Genomic DNA, 21,084 nt, shown 5'->3' on the forward strand with positions numbered 1-21,084 from the left:
GGAGAGTACCAGTGACCCCAATATAGATTTTCCCTTTACTCCTTAAAACTCCAGAATTATAATGTCATATCTGTGGTCCTTGTAAATCAACAGTAAGCTAGATAATCAAGTCCATTGCCAAAGCATTATTCTCATAACTAGCAATAATGTCTTGCACCCAAACTGGAACTGTCATGGTGATGGTGTTGAGTGTTGCCTATTGATGAGATTCAGATGGTGAAACTTCAAATTGTCTTGAAAGGGCATCTACTACTCTATTCTCAGCCCCTTCTTATATTGTACTTCATAATCTAAGCCTAAGAGCTTAGTTAACCCCTTTTGTTGTATTGCCGAAGTGATTTTCTATTCTAATAAGTATTTTAAACTATGGTGGTCAGTCCTCACCACAAAGTGCTTGTACTACAAGTAATGCCTCCATTTATCTATGGCATTGAGCAAAGCCATGTATTCTTTCTCATAGATAGACTTGGCTCTGTGTCTTAGAGCTAACACCTTACTAAAATATGTCATTGGCCTTCCATTTTGCATTAACACAGCTCCAATTAGAGGTGGACATGGTATGGTATATACCGATTATCATACCAAAATCGAACTTTTTTATATCGTGGTTTTGGTATTATGGTATTTGATACGGTATTTGGTATGCATTTTTAAAAAGTTTGGTATTTGGTATGTTATTCGGTATTTATAAATAATATACCGAAATACCAAATACCATACTGAAGTATATAGTTACATATACAAGTCGTATATATTAGTATTTTAATACTAAAAAATATATAAACAAGTATTAGTACAAAATTAGTTGTTTAAACATTGGAGTTTTCATTAATCTATGTTAATTGAAATGCCCTTTTGTGTAATTGATTTACGAAGGGGATTAATTGTGCTTCTTTTGAATATATTTACATGTGTAAGATGTTGGTACAATATAATTGAGATGTTTCTTGAATAGCCGAAGTCGTAATTATCTATTATTAAGTATATGTAGGTCGAAGTCGAACAAACTATGGTTACCGATTTACCGTACTGAAAAATACCAAAACCGAACTTAAAAATACCGAACCATACCGAATTAATTTGGTATGGTAATGGTATAGTATCTTTAAAAGCCGAAAACCGAAATTATCGTACCGAACTTTCCAATACCGTACGCCCACCCCTAGCTCCAATACTTGAGTGGCAAGCATCAGTCTCAACTACAAAGGGTTGAGTATAATCAGGTAAAGCCAGTACTGGAGTAGTAGTCATGGCCCTCTTAAAGGCTGCAAAAGCATTATCAGCTTCCTTACCCCATTTGAATCCTTCTTTCTTCAACAAGTTTGTTAATGGTTTACAAATAACTCCATAATTGGCTATATATTTTCTATAATAGCCAGTAAGTCCCAAAAAACCTCTAAGTGCTTTAATTGTAGTTGGTTTAGGCTAGTTTACCATGGCCTCAACCTTGCTTGGATCAGTAGATACACCATAAGCAGTAATCACATGTCCTAGGTACTCAACTTTAGATAGCCCAAAAGAGCACTTAGTTCTTTTTGCATAAAGGGTGTTTAAAGTTTCAAAGGCTAAATGATTCACATGGTCTGTTAAGCACTGACTATAGACCAAGATGTCATAAAAAAAAATAATACAAATTTTCTAAGGAAAGGCTAGAAAACCTGATTCATCAGAGCTTGAAATGTAGCAGGGGCATTTGTACGCCCAAATGGCATGACCTTAAATTCATAATGCCCCATGTGAGTTCTGAATGCAGTTTTGAATACATCCTCAGCTTTCATTCTAATTTGGTGATATCCAGCTCTAAGATACATCTTGGAAAAAATTACTGATCCATGCAGTTCATCTAAAAGATCATCCACAATAGGTATGAGGTATTTTTCCTTGATAGTGATGTCATTTAACCCTCTATAATCTACACAAAATCTCCAGGTTCCATCCTTCTTCTTCACCAACAATGCAGGAGAAGAAAAAGGAGACTGACTTGGTCGAGTTGTCCCACTGAGCAACATTTCTGCTACTTGTTTTTCTAGTTCTTCCTTCTAATAGTAATTGTATCTATATGGCCTCAGGCTAACTGGTGCAGCTTCAGGTTTTAAGGGAATTTGATGGTCTAATGGTCTGGCAGGATGCAATGCTTTTGGCTCTGCAAAAACTTGTTTATATTTGTCAAGCACCTATTGTATTGGTTCAGCTACTTCTTCCTGGTATGGTAACTGAGTCATGTTTACCATGAACAAATGAGCCATAAGTGTTTGACCCTTTTTTTAACAATTTCCTTGTAGCACTGCCATTGATCAAGCTTAAATTGGCTGATTCAGGTATGGTATGCAGCACAGTCTTGATGCCCTTCCTTCCATTGTAATGCACCTCTTCTCATGGTCAAACTTGACAGGATTATATTTCTTCATCCAATCATTGCCTAACACCATATCACACCCTCCCAAGTGAATGATCCTTAGGTCTTCCAGGAAAGATTTATTATGCATTTTCCAACTGAATCTTGCACAACTAGAATTGCATATGACATAACTACCATCAGCAACATTCACCCTCATAGGTGGACTATAAATTGGTACAGAACCAGTTTTCCTTCACTGCTTGTTCATCAATAAAACTATGAGTACTTCCAGAATCAATTAATACTACTAAAGTTTTATTTTTTGTTTTGCCAATGACCAGTATAGAGTTCACCCTAGAGTTTTTTGCTACTAGTGCACTAAGACAAATGGATTCCAATACTTTTTGCTCTATTTCCCCTTCTATCATGATCTCAGCTACATGAGGATCTCCTGTTTGAGTTTTAAGATGGCCCACTATAGCTTCAGGATTATTATCATTCTCCCAACCAAACAGTTAAGTTGTTTGTTCCTACATTGATGTCCAGGTGCATATTTCTCACCACATCTAAAACATAAGTGATTAGCCTTTCTATACTCATAAATTTCAGGACTCAGCCTATAAGTACTAGTCCTTTCAGTTGGTATGGGTGAAACCCTTTGAGTAGTCATCACTTTAGTGTTGGAGTATGTTTTTCCTGGTGTTTTGTCCCTTTTGCGAGCAGCTTCAATAGCCTTCTCTTGCATGCTAGCCTATTTTATGGCACTAGTCAAGGTGGTGGGTTTTAACAACTTGACCCCAAACTTGATTTCTTCCTTAAGAGAACCCACAAAACTAGACAGAAAATGTGCTTCTTCTAGAATCATATTTCTAATGAGCATATGGACTTTGAGATCCTCAAATTTGCTCAGAAATTCTTCTATTGTCCCATTCTATTCAAGTTGTTAAATTCTTCTACCACATCCTCCATTAAATTTTCACCAAACCTATTACATAGTTCTTCCTTAAATTCAGCCCAAGTTATAACTCCTCTACTCAAGGTTAATGAATTAAACCACACCTCAGCTACTCCATTAAGATAGAGAGCAGTAGCTTCAACCTTAGATTGTTCAGCAGTTCTATACAAATTAAAATACCTCTCACATTTTCTCAGTCATACACTAGGTTCCTGACCTTCAAATATATGTAATTCTCATTTAAGAGGTGGAACTGGAAACCCTGCTTGTCTATTTGGTCTTGCTTCAGCTGCAGGAACAGGAAGCAATCCTCCTCCATTTGGATATGCTTGTGGTCTCTCCAAAGCAATCAAATGATTCAAAATCAGCTCCAATGTTCCTTGAATATCAAGCTGTGTTTGTTGCAAAGTTTGCTGGCCAATAGTTAACTCCTCGAGTAACTCTTCATGCCTATTGATCCTTGCATCCATAGTTTGCATTCTAGTGTCATCTGCTATTGTTGAAGCCACAGGTTGCAGGTGCGTGAGCTTTGATACCAATTGTCACAGTCTCAACCAAAATAGCAACAAGTTAAACAAGTTTTTGGGGACAATTTTCTGGTTTATTCGAAATTGAAAGCAAAATTGCAATTACAACTAGTAACTGAAATGAAATACTAATAAATTGATACATGGAGCTTGATTTAACGAGCTTCCATGGCTGGTTTCAGATCTGTAACAAGAGAAGAAGAGATTGGATGAGAAAAGAAAAGAAAGGAGAGGAGAGAAGAAATTGGATTTTACCCGAATTGTTCAATGATGATTTGCCCAGGCTTGTTTGTTGTGTATATAACAGATTTGCAAAAAGACCTGTCCAGCTGGCACGATCTGGTCCCTTGGCTGTCATTAATTGAAGTTTAATCTACACCGTTGAATGGTGATCAGTTATTCCTTGCCTCTCCTCAGCTTCGAACCCTCACACCTACATTTCTATTTGTGCTATAATTATACTTATAATTCTCTAGGACATGACACGTGTAAAACAAAAAGGCGACACATAATTTGAGAAGGAGGAAGTAGTTATTTGGTGAAGATGGAAAGACTCTATTACTCTCTCTATCCCATGTTAGTTGTCCACATTACTAAAAATATCCATCCCAAAATACTTGTCCATTTACAAAATCAAGATAGAACTAATTAAATTTTCCTATTTTGACCTTAACATTAATTATTTTTTAAAATCACTAATACTCATTAGGGTGCAATTTATTAGAGAAAGATAAGGTTAATATAGTAAAAATACACTTTTATTTATGATTTCTTAAAGAGCATGTAAAGAGGAAAGTGGACAAGTAACATAGGACAGAGGGAGTACTAATAAAACTTCAAAACTCTCTCCTCTGCCCAATTTCCAAAACGTTAAAAATGCAGGGGATTTGGATTTCTTAAATGGAAAAGGGCCAATTATACCCCCGTACTATCGGAAAGGGGCCAAATATACCCTTCGTTATACTTTGGGTCTAAATATACCCTTGCCGTTATATTTTCGGTTCAAATATACCCCTCCTATGTTATCTTTGTCCAAGGTGGACATCCAATCCTACGTGGCACTAACATTTGATGAGGTGGATGCCATGTGGCATGCCACCTCATCGCCCCTAACCCATTTTGTCCCTCTCCTCTATTTGTTCTTCTCCCTAAAATTTCCTTCCCCTCCCCTCTATATACACACAAAGTTCCTTTCAATGGAGTCACTTTCCCCGGTGGTCCGACCGAAAGCGATTCTACCGTTAACAACTAGTCACAGCGATCATGATCTCTTCAGCTGGCATCTTTTTCCCCAAAATATTAGCACTTATACTGTTAGGCTTTGGGTGCGGATGGGTTTGCAATTGAGTTTATCGATATCTAAACAAACTTAAAATACACAAATTCTCCAAACTAAATTTTTTTGTCTGAAAACTACTTTGAACAAATAATTTCTTAACTTTAGTAATTTTTTGGGTTTGGAATGACTTCTTCTAGATATGATTTAGGCACCTCCATTTTATCTAAGGTGTTATTGTTAATGGCCATTGCAGATTTCAAGAATTAGGTTGTGCAGTCATTTTTTTTGTGCGTTTTCTCTGAAACCATTTATGGGATTTTGAGAACTGGAAGTCACCATTTCTTTTCTCAACGAGAGAGAGGATTTCGGAAAGAAGACAATTCATTAACTTTTTAATTTTTGGAAAGAGGATTTCGGAAATGAGCATCTGCTTCACATCATATTTAGTCGGTAATGGTAGTAATGGTGTGGAGGGGAAGAAATTTTAGGGGTGGAAGAATAAATAGAGGGAAGGGGCAAAATGAATTAGGGGCATTGAGGTGTCATGCCACGTGGCATCCACCTCATCGAATGTTAGTGCCACGTAGGATTGGATGTCCACCTTGGACAAAGTTAATGGAGGAGGGGTATATTTGAACCGAAAACATAACGGTAGGGATATATTTAGACTCAAAGTATAATGAGGGGTATATTTGGCCCTTTTCCGATAGTATAGGAGTATATTTGGCCCTTTTTAGTTTCTTAAAAGGACTTGGGAAATGGAAAGGGAAAAGGGCCTGATTTACTCCTCTACTTTGGGAAAAGGTTCATATTTATTCCCCGTTATACTATCAGCCCACTTATACCCCTACCATTACAATAGTTGAAATATTTACCCCGATTTTTAACTCCTGTCCACCATGGCCAATGGCTTGGGCCAGGCTTGTCCACTGTGTCCCATTAAAATGCCACATAAGAGGCCATGTCAGCAATTTAATTAAATGAGTCCTAAAATTAAAAGAAATTCTCTATCCAAAGACCAAATTCATTGAATGACTCTACAAGATTGTTCTCCACTTGCCAATTCTTGCACACTGTGTCAAAGTATGCCCTGCACCATGACTCACCAAGTACCTATTCAACAAGTCCTCACCAGCTTCTTTATTCTCCTCCCCCATCATAGTCAAATAGTATTGAAACTCTTCTTGGTAAGTACACCATGAACACCACCAAAGGTGTTTCTTCAACTCCCCAGCACCCCAATTCTCGCACCAATTAGCCTCTAGGTGCCTCACACAATATCTGTGGTGTGCTTCTAGAAGAATATTCAACAAAGGCCCCAAATAAGCCCTGCATATGAGTTAAATGAATTTGGTGTTGGATAGAGAATTTCTTTTAATTTTAGGACTCATTTAATTAAATTGCTGACATGACCTCTTATGTGGCATTTTAACGGGACACAATGGACAAGCCTGGCCCAAGCCATTGGCCACGGTGGACAGGAGTTAAAAATAAGGGTAAATATTTCAACTATTATAACGGTAGGGGTATAAGTGGGCTGATAGTATAACGGGGGGTAAATATGAAGCTTTTCCCAAAGTAGAGGGGTAAATCAGGCCCTTTTCCCAAATGGAAATTAAATTTTTATCAGGACATTCCAGTACAGACTTTGATTAAGTTAAATTGGGATCAGTGTGTTTTTTTGCTCCATCAAAACAATAGGCCAAATCCACTAGTAAAAAAGACAAATTTAACCGAAGACAGATACTCCTTCCGTCTCAATTTATTTGTGCTTTTTTGTTTTACCGTCTCAATTTATTTATGCTTTTTTGTTTTACACGGTACTTAAGAAATATTAATTAAAAAAGATATTTGACTAATTTTACCCTTATTTATACTCCCTCTGATCTAAAAAAAAAAATTTGAGTTTTTAGACTTGTGCACATGTTTTTTTTTTATATAATAAATAAACGGAAAAAGGGTCAAATGTACCCCTGTACTATCAAAAAAGGGTTAAATATTCCCCTCGTTATACTTTGGGTCCAAATATACCCTTTCCGTTATATTTTGGGTTCAAATATACCCCTCTGTTATACTTTGGGTCCAAATATACCCCTCCTACGTTAAAATTGTCCATGGTGGACATGAGATATGACGTGGCACTGATAACTCGGTGAGGTAGATACCACATGACATGCCACCTCACCACCCCACCCATTTACCCCTTTCTTCCCATTCTTCTTTCACCATTACCATCTCCTCCCTTCCTAAACCTTTGCCACCATTAGCACCACCACACTACCATTTCAGTTGAACCCATTGAACATAGGCTCCATCCGCCCCAGACCATACTAACTATACATCGAAGTGAAACCAAAACTAGCAGCTAAACTACTTCTATTTGTGTTTTGTACAGTCAGTAAACTTTCAAAACCTGAATCAACATTTCCAAAGATCATAGTGAAATAGTTAAAACAATATGGAATTTCCATATGAGGCTTAAAAAGATTCACTTTCATGAAACAAACTTTTATTTGCTGTAGTTTTTAAGGACCAGAAAGTGTATATATAGAGCAAGAAATCTTAATGAACTACTTTTGATTTATCAGGTTCTATCTCCAATAAAAAATTATAAATACTTAACAAGTTGCCATAATTATTTACTTAAGCTTGAAAACCTCAGATTCGATAAAAGAAGAACTTATCAGTTCCACACTTTCCCCATCACTTTTGGTCTTTCTATCTTAATGGGCTTTGAAGAATACTTAATTATTTGTAAAGAATTCCATAATAACACTCTAGATTTCTTTTTGGCCCACAAAAGAAAGAATTTTTAGCATTTTTTGGAGATGGTGGTGTGGTGGTGCTAATGGTGGCAAAGGTTGTGGAGGGGAGCATATGGTAGTGGTGGGAGAAGAACGAGACGAGAGGGGTAAATCTGTTAGGGTGGTGAGGTGGCATGCCATGTGGTGTCCACCTCACCGAGTTGTCAGTGTCACGTCATAGCTCATGTCTATCATGGATAATTTTAACGGAGGAAGGATATATTTTGACCGAAAGTATAATAGAGGAGTATATTTGAACCCAAAGTATAACTATGATATTTGGACCCAAAATATAACAAGGGATATATTTAACTCTTTTATGATGGTTAGGGGATATATTTGACCCTTTTCCGATAAATAAAAGAAAAACAATATAGATGTCCAACAAGAAAACGCAAATAGAGGAAATGGAAAAACAAAAGGGAAAAGGGTCAAATATACCCCTCTACTTTAGTTTATTGGTTAAATTTTTCCTCCGTTAGTCAAAGTAGTCAAATATACCCCTCTGTTAGCCAAAGTATACACATATACCCCTTGAATGGATGGAAATCCCAAATCAGCTAAAATTACTCAATTTCAATTAAAATTATTCGACCCATCTCTTATAACCCGACCCGCGACCCCACATCCTCTCCCTCACTGTTGCTTGCTCCATAGCCATCATTGCCGGTGAGCTCGTGACACCGGAGCTCCGGCCACTATCACATCAAAGCATAGGTGAGAAAGAGGCGGGCAAACAAATGGCTCCGAAGAACTTGACTTTCAAGGTTTGTTTTTTCAACATTCAAGAGCACAATGTTCTGTTCTTATTTGAAAGTTAAAGCTTGTTTTCAACATTCTATAATATACTGAATTTAGTAGTACGAACGGTTCCATATGTTGATTTTAGTAGTACTAACGGTTCCATATGTTGAATTTAGTAGTACTAACGGTTCCATATGTTGAAAGATAATCCTGGGTTCTTCCTCCATGGCACGTCGAAAAATTCTAGTTGACTTGGGTTATGAATTTACACTTATGGTACGTTCATTTTAGGAGATTCTGTATTTTTACTACAACTTGCATTTTCTGGCCAGTTTAGGTTTTGGAACTTGTTTAAGAAAATGCTCCGGTGAAGATGTGGCGGGTCATTTGCTAATCAAAGTAGGAGCAAATGATGTGATAGTGGCCGGAGCTCGCCGGCATTGATGGATATGGAGCAAGCAACAGTGAGGGAGAGGAGATGGGGTTGCGGGTCGCGTTATAAGAGACAGGTCGGATAATTTTAATTACAATTGAGTAATTTTAACTGATTTGGGATTCCATCCATTCAAGGGGTATATGTGTATACTTTGGCTAACAGAGAGGTACATTTGATTACTTTGACTAACGAAAGGCAAATTTAACCAATAAACTAAAGTAGAGGGTTATATTTGACCCTTTTCCCAAAACAAAACACAAGAGAAGAGCCGGTCCGACAATCCACAAATTGAAAACCCTCTCTCAATCTTCATCAACAAACCTTCGTCTTCCATTGTAGATTCCATGGTTGATTTTGACGCAATCTGTGGTATTTGTTGTTTCCATCTCCTTTCCTTCTTTCATAATTGATTTTCAACTACTCTGCATTATACCTGAGCCCTAAAAAATTCATAAAATTCATTTACTCCTAAAAATTGAGAGATGTATTGACTAAAACACCAGAGCTTTGAAATTATAACCAGCATTAAATTTGTTCATTAAATTAAGAATGTGTCAAGGGTAAATTTGGAAAAAGAATAGATTCCTTTTTGATAAACTAAAACCTCAATTATTGTGGACCAACTTTTAGATGCTAATCCTCAATTATTTTGAACCGGAGGGAGTATCTTAGTTATAATCTCTCTCCGTTAAATGTTTTATCTTAGTTATAATCTCTCTCCGTTAAATATTTACTCTATTATGTGCCATCTCCATTAATGGCAAAGGGAAAAATTAATTAATTGTGTCTTGAATTTCTAAAACGACAAATAATTTGAAACAACTATTTTTAGTGATCATGCCAAATAATTTGAGACAGAGGTAGTAATTATGTGCATTGGTAGTTTTATAATGCTCATTATACTCCCTCTGTTCACTTTTACTTATTCACTATTTCAAAAATAGATTTTCATTTTTACTTGCCATTTTTCGCATATCAAGATAAGACAACTTTTTTCTTCCTGTTTTACCCATAGTATTAAATACTCACTTCAAATCATTTTTGCAAATCCAATAAAAATATGCACCAATTAATTTGGGTAAATTAGTAAATTATGCGCTTCATTTATTATTTTTTTAAACAGCGTGAAAAGTCTAAAGTGGACAAGTAAAAGTGAACGGGGAGTATTTTCTAGAGGAACTAAAACGTCTCTATCTTTTTTGTTATGGAAACAGGAGAAGGAATTAAGAGTTGATGAACCCAAGGAACATAGATTACTATTAATATAGCTTCACCTCATATCCTCCTTCTTCACTTTCACCAAAAGTTCTACTCCAATGAATAGGAACGGAAAAGGTAGAAACAAGAATCAAGCGACGGCAAATTCGCCACCGTGGTTGGAACTACCGGTAGAAATATGGGCCTACATATTACATAAGCTGGGTGCTATAGAGATACTGCTGAGGGCACAGAACGTGTGCACTACGTGGAGGCGAGCGTGCAAGGACCCTTCCATGTGGCGTGTCATTGACTGTCGCGTGTCCACTTCCATGTGGCATGTCATTCACTCCAAACGGAGTGAGTACATAAACTTCGACAAGTGGCACTTTTTGGTAGAGATGTGCCGCCACGCGGTTGATCGCAGCCAAGGTGAACTTGTCGATATTAGATTGGAGTTCTACGCCACGGACGAGTTGCTTGCTTATGTAGTGGAGAGGTAATTTCTGGCTTCTTTAATTTGGGCTTGCACTGTCACTGAGTGTATAGGGAGAATAGCTGGAACAACTTTCTATATAATACGGAGTGGAATTTTCTAACTCGTACGATCGACTAGCTAGTATCTCCTACCATCTCCTACCATAGTTATCCAATTTAATTGTAAATATAGAGATAATTCTTCTATCTTGGCAAAAACCTGTATTTAAGTCAAAAAATCAGTGTGTGTGTTTTCCTCTTCTTGTTAGTCCTCTAACAAAAATAAAATAGTGAAACACCAAAATAGACTTCTTTTTCACTGTTAGTGTCTGCAGAGGCAGCATATTGCCTTGCCTTTTTTTTTTTTTTTTTCAATTGATGAAGTAAGGCTGCAAATTGTTAAATCCTTTAGTATACTAGCCTAATCATCTGTATTTGGAATATTTGTCTTTGTAATCTTGCTTCAGTCTGTCATTAATTCATTTCTACTTTTGTTCACCAGATCACCCAAACTTAAAAGCCTTAGTTTTGTGAAGTGGACCTTGAAATTGGAATCTAAAGTCTTTGTTGAAGTAGTTCAAAATCTGCCGTTGTTGGAAGAGGTATTTGTGAGCTACAGTCCTATCACGAAAGAAAACATTGAAGCTCTTGGACACTATTGCCCAAGGTTGAAGTTGATTGCAATGAATTGCTCATTTTATATGGGCGGTTATTACTCTGATAGAAGAACTGATGAGGCTTTAGCTATTGCTAAAAACCTGCCTGCTTTGCACCACCTTTAACTCTGTTGGAACAGTTTGAGAAATGAAGGCCTCCGAGCTATTCTTGATGGTTGTCCTCATCTTGTATCACTTGACCTGCGGCTATGCTATAACATTAGCATCGACAATGACTTGAGTAGTAGAATTTCTCAACATATTAAAGATGTGAAGTACCCTAATGATTAGATTGGTTTTTGAAAAGATCTAGTGGTTCTGTTTCTAGTATTAGCCTAATTTTTGAAGTTGCAGCTCTTTTTGGTAATTGGATTATGAATAGTTCTTCTGATATATTCACTGATTAAATTTAAAGAGTGATGCACAACCAAAGTTACTGGAACTCTTATTGGAAGAATCAACGTAAAAATGTAAGTCTTCCTATTTCAGAGGTCCATCACTCAATATGACAATATTAATATTGTAAAAGAAGTTGTTCTGACGGACCTTCAACTTTGAAGATCAAAATCCAGCGAAATTGAACTACTCTTACTTCAAATACATTAATTTTTTCGAAGATCTTAAAGCATCGTGCTCTCTTAATAAAGATAATGTCTAGAGGCCGTAAAGGTTTATATAACGGTTGTGTCTGACTTGCTTGTGCCTTTGGCACATCTCAACTATTCTATTGGGGAGCTGCTACTTCCTGCTAACACAGGTCCTGGTAGCTATGTCCACCATTTTGTCAAGATATTTGTTTCTTAATGGATTAAGTCGTAGTTGTCATTAAAGTCATCATAGACCCGATGGCCAAGGCTGGTAGCAGGGAACCTGCGGAACTCATCATCAGATGACTCAGTAATTGCATCTGGTTGTCTGCATCATGATACAAATAATCCCAAATTTGAGCATTGAATTCATAACCATAAGTGGAATCATGAGGGAGGTCTACAATCTATTGTTTACCTTGAATGTTCATATTAGTTAAAAAGAGCTTACAAAGCATGTATTCCAGGTCTTCTAAGATAATACTTCTCAGTTCACATAATTCAATAGTGTGCCATTAAACTTGTATCTTATATAAGAGAAATACAATTTTCTCCTCTTTTATTTGAATATTGATGTTCCTCCTGAGATAAGCTTAACTGAGCATGTCTTTTCTGGAACAGTATTCATGATATTGTAATCCATTACTAGTTGTTGAGCACTACGGTAGAAAATTTACAAGATTTGAGTTTGCAAACAAGAGCGTTTGAGTTTCCCAAAGCAAAGACTTTCTGAAAATACTCAATATACTTAGTTTGCAGAAACATATTTTTTAAGTACATCTTTTCAGAAGCCAAAGTAAACATCATGCAACTCATCTAACATAAGATCTTCATCAACCACATTCCCCGAAGGCTTAACTGAAAATTTAAAACATGTCACGAGTGTGCTTCACATCTTTAATCTGTTGAGAAATTCTACTACTTAAGACTTCATCGAGTCTAACATTAAAACAATGACGCACCTCAAGTGATACTAGATGAGGACAACTATTAAGAATAGCTTGGAAGCCTTCATTTGTCATTGTGTTACCAACGAGGTGAAGGTGGTGCAGGGCAGGCAAGTTTTTAGCAATAGCTCGAGCTTCATCATTTCTTTTATCTTCCTTTTCATCAGAGTCATCATCTGTTTCAACAATCCACGAGAAATTCAATGCTAACAACTTCAACTGTAGGCAAGAGCATCCAAGAGCTTCAGTGATTTCCTTTATGAAACTAGTGAGTGTAAGATTCAGCTCTTGTAGAAATGGCAAACTCTACTGACTGCAAATGCATCTGCCCAAATGGTCATTCACTAAGCTCTTCTTAAATTTAAAAAGCAGCAGGAGTTTTGCTGTCAATAGACTTGAGCACTTCTTCCCTCCATTTCCTTGCATCCGACCAACTTCCAAAGACACATATTTCAGTTCATTCAGCAAGTTTGATGTGAAAACATGAGTTACTAAAGATAATTTCAGCATTCAATTGGTATGTTTTTCGTTTGCTGGATAATCTCTGCATGCCAAATATCTGTCAAGTGCAACATCAGACAGTACGAAAATTTACAATCAAGAAGCATTGAGATCATAATAACAGCCCGATTTAACGTAGATAAAACTCACTTGTCCTGCTGAGTGAATGTCACCGGTACGAAATCCTCTATTTAAGGTATCTAAAAGAGCTGCTTCAATTCTCTGAGCAGCCTTCTCCTCACCTAGGCCATGTTTCAGAAGCATAGCACCGATGAGCTCTTTAGCTTAAAGGGTTTATTCCGTATTAGTGCGTAAACATAAACATATGCCATATTCGAAAAGCACAAAAAGTTTGTCCTATATTAATTAAGCAGCAGGAAAAGGGGGAAGAGAAACAGCAGAAAAAAAGACTGGAACCAACTTGCCCAGCAATATCAGGAGCAGAATCTTGTATAGGTTCCATACAATCCAGGTCCCTAGAGGCAACAGGTCCGCAAAAGTAAAAGTAGGAGATTACATTAAAATAAAGAACTTGTAGTAGTAAGAAAGAAAAAAAAAATCCAAAGAAAGGAGATTATCTGGCAAATACTGTTTCACCAAGACTGGGAGGTGGAAGCATACTGATACTTCCTGTAATCATTGATGCTTCATCCGATAGGATATCACCAAATATGTTATTTTGTCACAATTGTATCAAACTGCATTAAGATTGTTTAGAGGATCAACTCCATGGACTAGTTGTCATCCATATGCTAAGCAGAAACTTGAGAAACAAGAACTGTAAGAATATATTCCAAAAGGTAAATGAAACCTGCTTTGTGCTGCAAAAAAGACCGTCACAATCAGATTATAGTGCAATTCGTGAAATAACAATGGATTACTTTGGCTAAGATGGATTTGTAAAAAGTTCTAATCAGAATTATTGGAGTGAAACATAACTGATAGTAGTATCCTGGCAAAGACTCAAGCTGAAAAAGAGAAAAGTGTCCTGCGCGCACCCTAAAACAGTGAAGACATAACTGTTTTCTATTTTTATAACCGGGCTAGCGTGTGCGTACCTCGACTTATTCCTCGGGCACCAGCTATGTTACATCCCATAGGCTTACGTTAAGATGCGTCACAAGTTGATCAATATGGATTCAGAGGATTAACGTCGTACATGAGGTTATAGATATAAGACCCATAAGTTTGACGAGTTTCCAAACTATTATATATAGCCTTGATAATGTATTTTCTGTTAGGTGAAACCCCTTTTTGTGAAAAATTGATAAATATGATTTTATATAGTTAAAATTTGCTGCTACTTTTTGTATATGCTTTAAATTATGCACATGATATGAGGAAGTTAATTTATGAATGGAATTTTCCTTATTGTAAAGATAGAAAGTATTTTCTCTTAAGAAAAGGAGGTTATCTTTTTGCCGATTTGAGAAATAATAGTACACAAAATTTGTACTTTGGGATGGAAAAAAAAAATAGAACTTGATGAAATATGTTTTGTAAATATTTTACTTTTTATGAAATATTAGTGTATATATTAATTGTTTTTTTAAATTCCCATGCTTTATTAATATTATAATAATAGGACCTTGAGAAAGGATAAAATATTTAATTCTTTGTCTTTGCTCCATCTGTGGTCATGTGATAATGTCTTTTGACTAGATTAAGATTGTTCTTGTGTGATTGAGGTAAGATTATATCTTTTCTCTATGTTCTTGAGTTAGTTTAGTCTTTAGTCAACTTGTTAGATAAAGAAATTTTGGAAGAGAAGTTAGGATACATGCTAGAGCTCTTGTTAGTTTTGTGGACTGATTTGGAATATGATCTCGAGTTATTGTGGCTGGATTTTCTGAAATATAAGTGGGGGTTGATGTTGTTATGTTGTTGTTCTTGAATTTGGAAGAAGAAAGTGTATAAAGATATCGTATACGAAGCGTATATTGGGCTGTTTGGTGTATATCTTTGGAAGTTGACGTTGTGAGTTTAAAGAGGCTTATATGAGGTTATTGTTGTTGTTGTTGGTTTTGTTGATTGAGTTGTGGTCGTTAAAGAATAGGGGAAATGCTACCCGTTTCATTTTAGAATCGATTTATCTTTTGATATACGCGATATACTAGCATCTAAGTTCATTCATGTACACCTTGTTATAGGATTGGCATACTAGTTACGACGAGTTCGTTGTTGGATCGTATTGGCAACACGAGGTATGTAGGGCTTTCTCTTCTCTTTTGTGGCACGACTAGAACTCGACGAACGTTTCATTGATACATTCATTCTGTGAAAACATAAGTCGATCATGTTCTTATACTTGAGCAGCCGTCTATTTCATACAGGACTTATAGTAAAGTACTGTCCATATTTCCATGTTTCTTTGGTTATTTATTGAAACGTTATCGTAAAACTTGAGTCGGCCATATCCTGAAATGGTTAAGCTTACCTCTTCTCTGAAATAGCTTGTATTAAAGTGTATTCCCGCATTCTTGTCTTTCTAGCCCATCATTTAAAGATGACGGACCTTTCATAGATATAAGTTTCCACTAAACATGAGATGAATACGCTTCCTTGTGATGGAATAATCTTTATTTCATATATGATTGCATCAAATGCCTTTCATGCTTCCATATCTCTTTTGGCCACCGAATGGGAATGTTTCCGCTAAACTTGGATTGATCATATACCATCTGAACGAGTTGAACTCTATTTCATGTGTAACTCATACCAAGTATCTTACATGTTCTTCATGTTGTTGTCTCTTGAATTGAGAGATAAAGAACGTAGCGACAATAACGATAGTCGGAGGGTAACGACGATAGGTCACTCCGTCTCTTTTTATGATATCTCTTCTGAGGTCAGTCTTGCATTGCACTTATATATATATGTATTTATTTTCATTACTGAGCCGCGCTATAGTCGGCCGGGTAGACACTTATATGTGCACCTGGACATGTTCCTTTTTTTACCGAGCCATGTTATAGGCGGCCGGGTAGGCACGTAGCTGTGCACCTAGATGTATTTCTTTCTTTACCGAGCCGTGTTGTAGGCGGTTGGGTAGGCACGTAGCTGTGCATTGCCACTGATCAGTTGGGCAGAGATGATGTTATGATGATGAGCTCACCCCACAGTGGGATTTATTATTGTTATATGATATGATATATGCCTCCACAGTGAGCAATGATTTTACGAGCATACAGTTATATTCCTGTCATGGTTATGGTCGCCTTCAGTGGCCTCGTTCAGAGTTTCAGGTTGCCTCTATATCTCTCGTTCTGTTATTTATATCTCTTATGTTTATATTATGTTTATGCTTACCGCCTTACATACTCGGTACATCTTTCGTACTGACGCATTTTGTGCGCTGTGATCATGCCCACATGTACGGTAGACGGATTAGCGTACCTTTCTCAGTAGGATACCAGAGTTCAGCAAGGATGTTCGCACTCCATTCTCCGGAGTTGCTAGTCAGAGTCATTAAATAGGATGCATGCATGTGTATACATATATTACGAGTATGGCTATGGGTACGTCGGGGCCACTGTCCCAACCAGTTGATGCATATTAGTACTCTTAGAGGCTTACAGACTATCAGTTAGTGTACAGGTATTTTGTTTGGCCTTGCCGGCCTTCTGACTAGTTGTTTTTCTTGGTTGTGGCCTTGTCGGCCCTAGTTATGCATATATGTGTTGTTGGGCCTTTTTCTCGCTGCGTTGTCATGATATACTTCTTACAATTGTTATTCACCGGCTTTGTCGGCCTATGATTCATGTTACAGAGTTCAGATATCACAGTTGGTTCGCTCGGCCCATCCGGTGCTGGGTGCCGGCCACACCCCCCAAGGTTGGGGTGTGACAAGCTACCTCTCATCTGCACAAGTACCGGTAACTCTGTCCACCAAGGCTTGGACAAATGGAAAGAAATCACCTAGTATGTCTTGCCTAAACTAGGAATTGAACCTGAGACCTCATTGTTCTCAACTCACTTCATTGACCAACATGTAATTTTGGGTATTTTGGTTTGAAAGAAATCGGAGATGTTTTGAGGGCAAAGCTAAGCCTATTCATGGACTTAGAAACAAGCGTTTGTGCTTTGTGGCCTATTGGTGTGACATGCTAAAGGTATATGACTAGTAATCCTGCTAGAATATATTCCTCAGATCCCTGCACTTTCAAGGGAATCAAGTGTTTTTGTATATTGTACATATCCGCCAACCTTCTTGATGCCACTTTTGCTAGAATGAAATATTGTAAAAAAGCAAAAAAGGAAAAAGAAGCTGGAAGTATCTTGTGATCACCCTGATAAGATCAAGAACTGAAATTGAATGGAAGAACTTATATATCTATACATGAATATACAAGATATTTATACAATTACAAGGTATTCTATAAAAGGGAATAAGTCAAAATAAATAAATAGAAATATTCTAGAATCGCTCCTATGATTTGGTTAAATATTGATCATGCCAAGCTTCTTATATACAGAATTTGGTTAACCATATTCGGTAACAAGAACCAAGTGAGAAGTAAACTCCCACATGAATAAAGATATATGACTCCAGATAATAACAACCACATGCTTGAGCAAATGAAAAATATGACAAACTGACAGTAAATTGAAAGTTGCTAGGTAATGAATTGAATAAATAACTCACTTGGAAAGATATCATCCAAATTGTCGCGTCCTTTGCCTATGTCAAAATGTCAATGTTACAAAAAATCACTTCAAAATGAGCTGAACTAGGGGCAAAACAACCAATGCACTAGAGCTTCAGTACAACATGGTGTAATACTTTCTTTTTCGTTAGATGTTCTATACAATATTCACTCATTTTTATAATATCAGACACAACTGGAGTAAAAAAAATTCATTGAGATATTCTATAGGAGTACAATGTTCTCAAGTTTCTATAACAACTATTACTCTGTTTTTTTTCTTTTCTTCACCTATACCTACTGGAAGTGTATAGCTTTTAGTACATTTTCATAGACACATAATCGGGGAATTACTTTTGACTTGAGGATTTATGGAGTATTATTAGAATAGAGCATCTTGCTATAAGAACTTTTGTAATATGTAGAATAGGTAAAGTACATTTCGCTCTTTCTGCATGGAAATTACTAAGGCTAAAATTTATTTGGTAAAGGCTGCAAAGCAAGAAAATTTCCAAGGTGTTGCTTATTATTAGAATTTATACTTGTATGGATGTTCATTAAATTTACTATATAGGCTATTTTCCTTGTATTACTTCTGCCGTTTCTAATCTGTAATTAATTCTTTGAATTATCTCTCCCTCACTTTCTCTTCTTTTCCAGAGGTTACGGTTTTGTTTTAAATGGGCATTGAAAGATATTAAAAAAACTTTTTTTTCTCATTGATAAATGGAATTATAGTATCTAAAATCATAATTGGCCTTATTGATACTTGTTTTAGCGGGTGAAGCGCAAATAGATTTACTAGTTATATAAACTTGTAGAAGAATTTTGAGTTTCAATAAGGCTAAAAGGATACACTTAATAAAACTCAATTGTAGAACACATGAAGAAATGCTCATATGATAACCAAAAGAAGCCCACAACCTGGAGGCTAATGCTAGAAACATGACCGTAATAAATTTTTTCAAAAATCAAAGTAATAATCATCATACAAGTCATCGTCAGACGACATGTCATATGGATGAATTGGATACCGCAAAGACACAAACGAAAATTCAAAACCTGCCAGAGAATCATGTGGGTAATTCACATCGTTAATCTGTCGAGAAATTCTACTACTCAAGACTTCGTTGAGGCTAACAAAATAGCACCGCCGCAAGTCAAGTGATACAAGATTGGGACAACCATCAAGAATAGCTTGGAGGCCTTCATTTGTCATACTATTTCCAATGAGTCAAAGGTGGTGCAAGGCAGGAAAGTTTTTGGCAATAGCTAGAGCGTTACTATTATTTATAATATCTCTTTCATTAGAATCATCAAAGTCCATATGTTGTCTCTGATAATGTGAGCTATTCAATTCAAACAACTTCAAGCGTGGGCAAAAGCGTCCAAGCGCCTCAATTCCATCTGTTGTCAATTTAGTGTTTGTCAAACTCAACTCTTCTAACAATGGGAGCTTTTGAACTACTTCAATTAAGGCTTCAGGAACCATATCATTGCAATATGCAATATTGAGTGATTTTAGTTTTCTTGATCTGGCAAAGAAAAGCTTAAAAGAACTAATGACAGATCGAAGCACAATTACACAATGCCTAATAGAGAATATCAGTGCAACTATTTCATATATAGGATAAAAAAATTTGCAGCCTTACTTTATCAACCATTAAACAAAAAGATGAGATAATACGCCATTCTGTGGAATTAGAGCCACAAAAAAAATGAAATCAAAAAGAAAATATAGAGGACTAACATACATCTTCCCTCAGTTTTTGTGCAATCTGCAATTTAGCGACATACAGAGAAAAAAAAAAAAAAAAAGAATCTTTGATATGACAAGGTAAAAGTTGGTTGCAAGTTGGTTGCAATCTATCTCATATATAAACTAAATTAAATATGGGTGCTGCTATTTGACACAACTTGTCACAACCCAATTAAAAAGTCCTAATTAAACTTAATGAATATTTGGCTCTAAACAATTTTTTTCCCCTCCAAGACTAAGACATAATTACACTTAGGCATGCTAAACTTTTCGGTTTTTCAAACACCTCGAGAAGATGAGCAGTCTCGTTTTTATACATTTATACGTTATACATTATACTTTGCCTCTTTTTATTTTTATTTTATAATTTTATACCATTTAAACAATAGAAAAATCCCTAATTACATACAACAGCTGCCTCTATTATTTTATTTTATTTTATTTTCTACAACAGTTGCCTCTTACTCTTTTCTCTTCTTCCTTTGCCGAAATCACAAACATAAAATGGACCCAAACATTTTCAATGTTGATAATAACAACAGTGAAAACGTTGATTACAACAAAGGAAATCGATGATTACAATGGTGAAAATGTCGTTAACAACATCAAGATGGTGATATAGCAACCTTGAATAATGTTTTAGGGATTGAAGGTAATGACAGCTTTTTGCTCTCTAATGTTGGAGAAGATGAAGATGAAGATTCAAAGGATTTCAATGGTGTGGTCCAAACCCATATTTGGACAAAGGATGAAGGGCTCAACTTGGTGCGCGTAGGAAGAGATAAATACTCCTGATCACTTTGAGGAATACAAAGAGGATCCTTTGACGGATGAATATGAACATGAGCATGATGTGATAGATGAAGATGAAGCTAGAGGAGGAATGAATGAGGAGAGATTTACACATGAACAATTTTTACAATGTCCTATTGAAGGGATGACATTTGGAAGTAAAGATTCAATGTTTTCATTTTACAGAGAGCACGCCAGATTGAAAGGGTTTGGTGTGGTGAAAAAACAGCGTTAAAAAAATGTAGTGATTTTGTTAATAATGTTGTCTATGCTTGTGATAGGTCAAGGAAACGAAAACAAAACAAATCGAGCAAAAGGATTGAATGTAAAGCTCGTGTTAATGCTGTTATGACGCTTGATGGATCATGGTGTGTCACTAAGGTTGAAAGTGAGCATAATCATGTACTGGATGCCGGACTATCACGATTTATGCTCTCAC

At 36.3% G+C, this 21,084-nt stretch overlaps 2 protein-coding genes across 2 annotated transcripts; one reads left to right on the forward strand and one right to left on the reverse strand.

The window, feature by feature from the left end:
* The first annotated feature begins 10,399 nt into the window (after positions 1–10,399).
* On the forward strand, positions 10,400–11,539 carry LOC132066011 (F-box protein SKIP19-like). The gene is made up of 2 exons (XM_059459419.1): positions 10,400–10,779; positions 11,260–11,539. Exons 1-2 carry the CDS (start codon positions 10,400–10,402, stop codon positions 11,537–11,539), a joined length of 660 nt encoding a protein of 219 aa, XP_059315402.1.
* Positions 11,540–19,328: 7,789 nt separating this feature from the next.
* LOC132066016 (putative F-box/LRR-repeat protein 21) lies at positions 19,329–19,786 on the reverse strand. The gene is made up of 2 exons (XM_059459423.1): positions 19,782–19,786; positions 19,329–19,686 (listed from the first exon to the last, which is right to left on the reverse strand). Exons 1-2 carry the CDS (start codon positions 19,784–19,786, stop codon positions 19,329–19,331), a joined length of 363 nt encoding a protein of 120 aa, XP_059315406.1.
* Positions 19,787–21,084: the final 1,298 nt, after the last annotated feature.

Source organism: Lycium ferocissimum, chromosome 1 (assembly GCF_029784015.1).
Source record: "Lycium ferocissimum isolate CSIRO_LF1 chromosome 1, AGI_CSIRO_Lferr_CH_V1, whole genome shotgun sequence".
In the NCBI taxonomy this organism is placed as follows: Eukaryota; Viridiplantae; Streptophyta; class Magnoliopsida; order Solanales; family Solanaceae; genus Lycium; species Lycium ferocissimum.